The sequence below is a fragment of the Olea europaea genome, chromosome 8 (genome assembly GCF_002742605.1).
Source record: "Olea europaea var. sylvestris chromosome 8, O_europaea_v1, whole genome shotgun sequence".
Classification (NCBI taxonomy): domain Eukaryota; kingdom Viridiplantae; phylum Streptophyta; class Magnoliopsida; order Lamiales; family Oleaceae; genus Olea; species Olea europaea.
This window is the reverse complement of record NC_036244.1, coordinates 19,387,074-19,389,229: the sequence shown is the minus strand read 5'-3', so window position 1 is coordinate 19,389,229 and position 2,156 is coordinate 19,387,074. Positions and strand designations below refer to the sequence as shown.

Below are 2,156 nucleotides of genomic sequence, written 5' to 3'. Positions count from 1 at the left end.
TGGCCGAACGTTGCCTTCTGATTTACTGCCTCACTGTGATTAAATATCTTGGAAGATGATTAGTTGAATCTCTCTATCTCATGTGTATACATCTAAACATTAAATAAGCTGTATATAAGACTTGTGAAGTGAATATTCTGAGCAGTTGGCAGTCATGCTTCTCATAGATGTTCATTGTGTTTGTTGGAGATGGTTAATATTCTTCCTTCCACTGGTAGAGGCTCAGGACTTAATTATTTTCGCATTTGTTCTAGGTTGATGGCTGTATTGCTAGATACTGTTAAATATTAATTGGCGTCTTCTAGTTTTCTACAAAATTATTTTTGATTGTACGATGTGGAGTTTCTTAATTGTTCTCTCTCTCTCTTGTAGCTCCTCGAACCTGGAAGATATATATGGTTGTTGAAAGCCTTGTATGGTCTCTTGATGCTCCTTCCCCAGGTATATGTTCGCTTGTTTTCAAAGTTTCTGCGCATGGAAACATCAACATGCTACGTATCACCTTGAGACCAAGGCTCGCAAAAAATTTATGCAATAATGCTTTTTTAATCGTGGTATGTAAAACTGGAACTCAACAGAAGTTAGTCTTCCTTTTTGACATCACTGGCTTTTTAAAAAAATTTGTAATCCAAGTTTCTTGATTCAGTGTGCAAGTAAGCAAAAGTATTAATTTTGGGGTTTGATTCCCATTTCTTCTAAAATACATTTTTCTCTCGCTTCTTTTCAATTACATATTCTTCATTGAAATAATATTACTCGTAAATCAAAAACTTTTCATTCTTTTTTAATTGCACATTTTCCATCAATCTATTATTCCAAAATACATTCTTAAAAAAGAATGTGGTTCAAACGCACCCTTTATATGCAGTTCACTTTTCAAGTCTAAATTATAGTTAATTCATTGAATGGATTTGACAATGAGTTCTGACTTTTCTTTGCATGAATAGTTAGCCCGTGATGTCGTGTTCTTTTTTTGGACAAAAAATATTCCTTTTTTTCTTTGTCCTTTTCACTGGAAAGAATAGACTAGAAAAATGATATGGAAGTCTTGATCCAATTCAAAAATTATGTTTTTCAATTTCGTAATCCAACTTTTCAATTTTAGTTCAAGTGAATTGATCAATCAATTAAAGTTGAGATTATTTGAATCATTTCTGGTTTTGACGAAAAGGTTCGGGCCTTCACTTGCTGATTGCTCACAAGTTGAACTAGATCTTCACCACGTTTATTGGCCTGTATGTGTTGTCTCAGATGTGTTTGAAAGAATATATAGTCGAATTCTTGCAACATGTTTTTTAGTCTTCATGTGTTGTCAGATGTTCTTAAGAGATTTTTTTGTTCCTTGATAATGTAAGTACTATTCCTTCCTGCCTTCGTTTTGTGCCATTCATCGCCTAGATAATGGGAAAATATCTTTCAAGCATGGTGTACTTTTTGTCAAGACATTCTTTTGATGCTTGAGCTAATATTACTCATTCATTAAATTGGATGCCAAAAACAAAATAATCTATGAATCTTGTGATTATTTAACTTGAGGGCTTTATCATTTCTTCTCTTAGGGAGTATAGGTTCTACTTGTGTTCTTTTTTATATTTTGCAACATGATTTATATGCATGGTTTTGGTATTGTGAGTTCCTTTTGCCATTGATGCAGCAAAGTAGCCTTCTAGATTCTCCACACTCGATTAAAAAACTGTGCCTTCCTGATCGTTTTTATCTTTAAATGTTACTATATGATTTATATGCATGGTTTGCTGCTGTTTGGAACTGTTAGTTTCTTTTCCCATTGATGCAGCAAAGTGTAGCCTTCAAAATTCTACGGACTCGATTAAAAACTGTGCCTGCCTTCAGTGGCGAACAGTTCAAGCAAATATCATCTGGAAATTCATTTTTGGATGTTAATCACATTGGAGATGGTGACCTAAATGAAGGAACAAAGTGTGTTCACAATGGAATAAACTTCGCTTCTAGCCTGCAGCAGCTGGAGCGCATTCAGCAGCAGCACCGCAGTCATTCAAAGATGCAAGCACAGTATCGCAACATTTCTTCATCCACAAAGGTTTGTTTTCGTTGAAGTCTAGTTATTAGATTGTCATTTGAGACTTATTAGATTGTCATTTGAGAACTTCAGTCTCTCACTATTTTAGTTTGATAGT

At 34.3% G+C, this 2,156-nt stretch overlaps 1 protein-coding gene across 1 annotated transcript in view; it reads left to right on the top strand.

Annotated features, from left to right (window-relative positions):
• The window catches only part of LOC111399107 (protein VAC14 homolog), a 23,122-nt gene extending 21,025 nt beyond the window's left edge, over nucleotides 1–2,097 (top strand). Inside the window, exons 18-19 of the mRNA XM_023026346.1 lie at nucleotides 373–441; nucleotides 1,796–2,097. Of these exons, the coding sequence (XP_022882114.1) occupies nucleotides 373–441; nucleotides 1,796–2,074 (348 nt within the window). The 3' untranslated portion in view covers nucleotides 2,075–2,097. The remainder of the gene's footprint in view (nucleotides 1–372; nucleotides 442–1,795) is intronic.
• The last annotated feature ends 59 nt before the right edge of the window (nucleotides 2,098–2,156 follow it).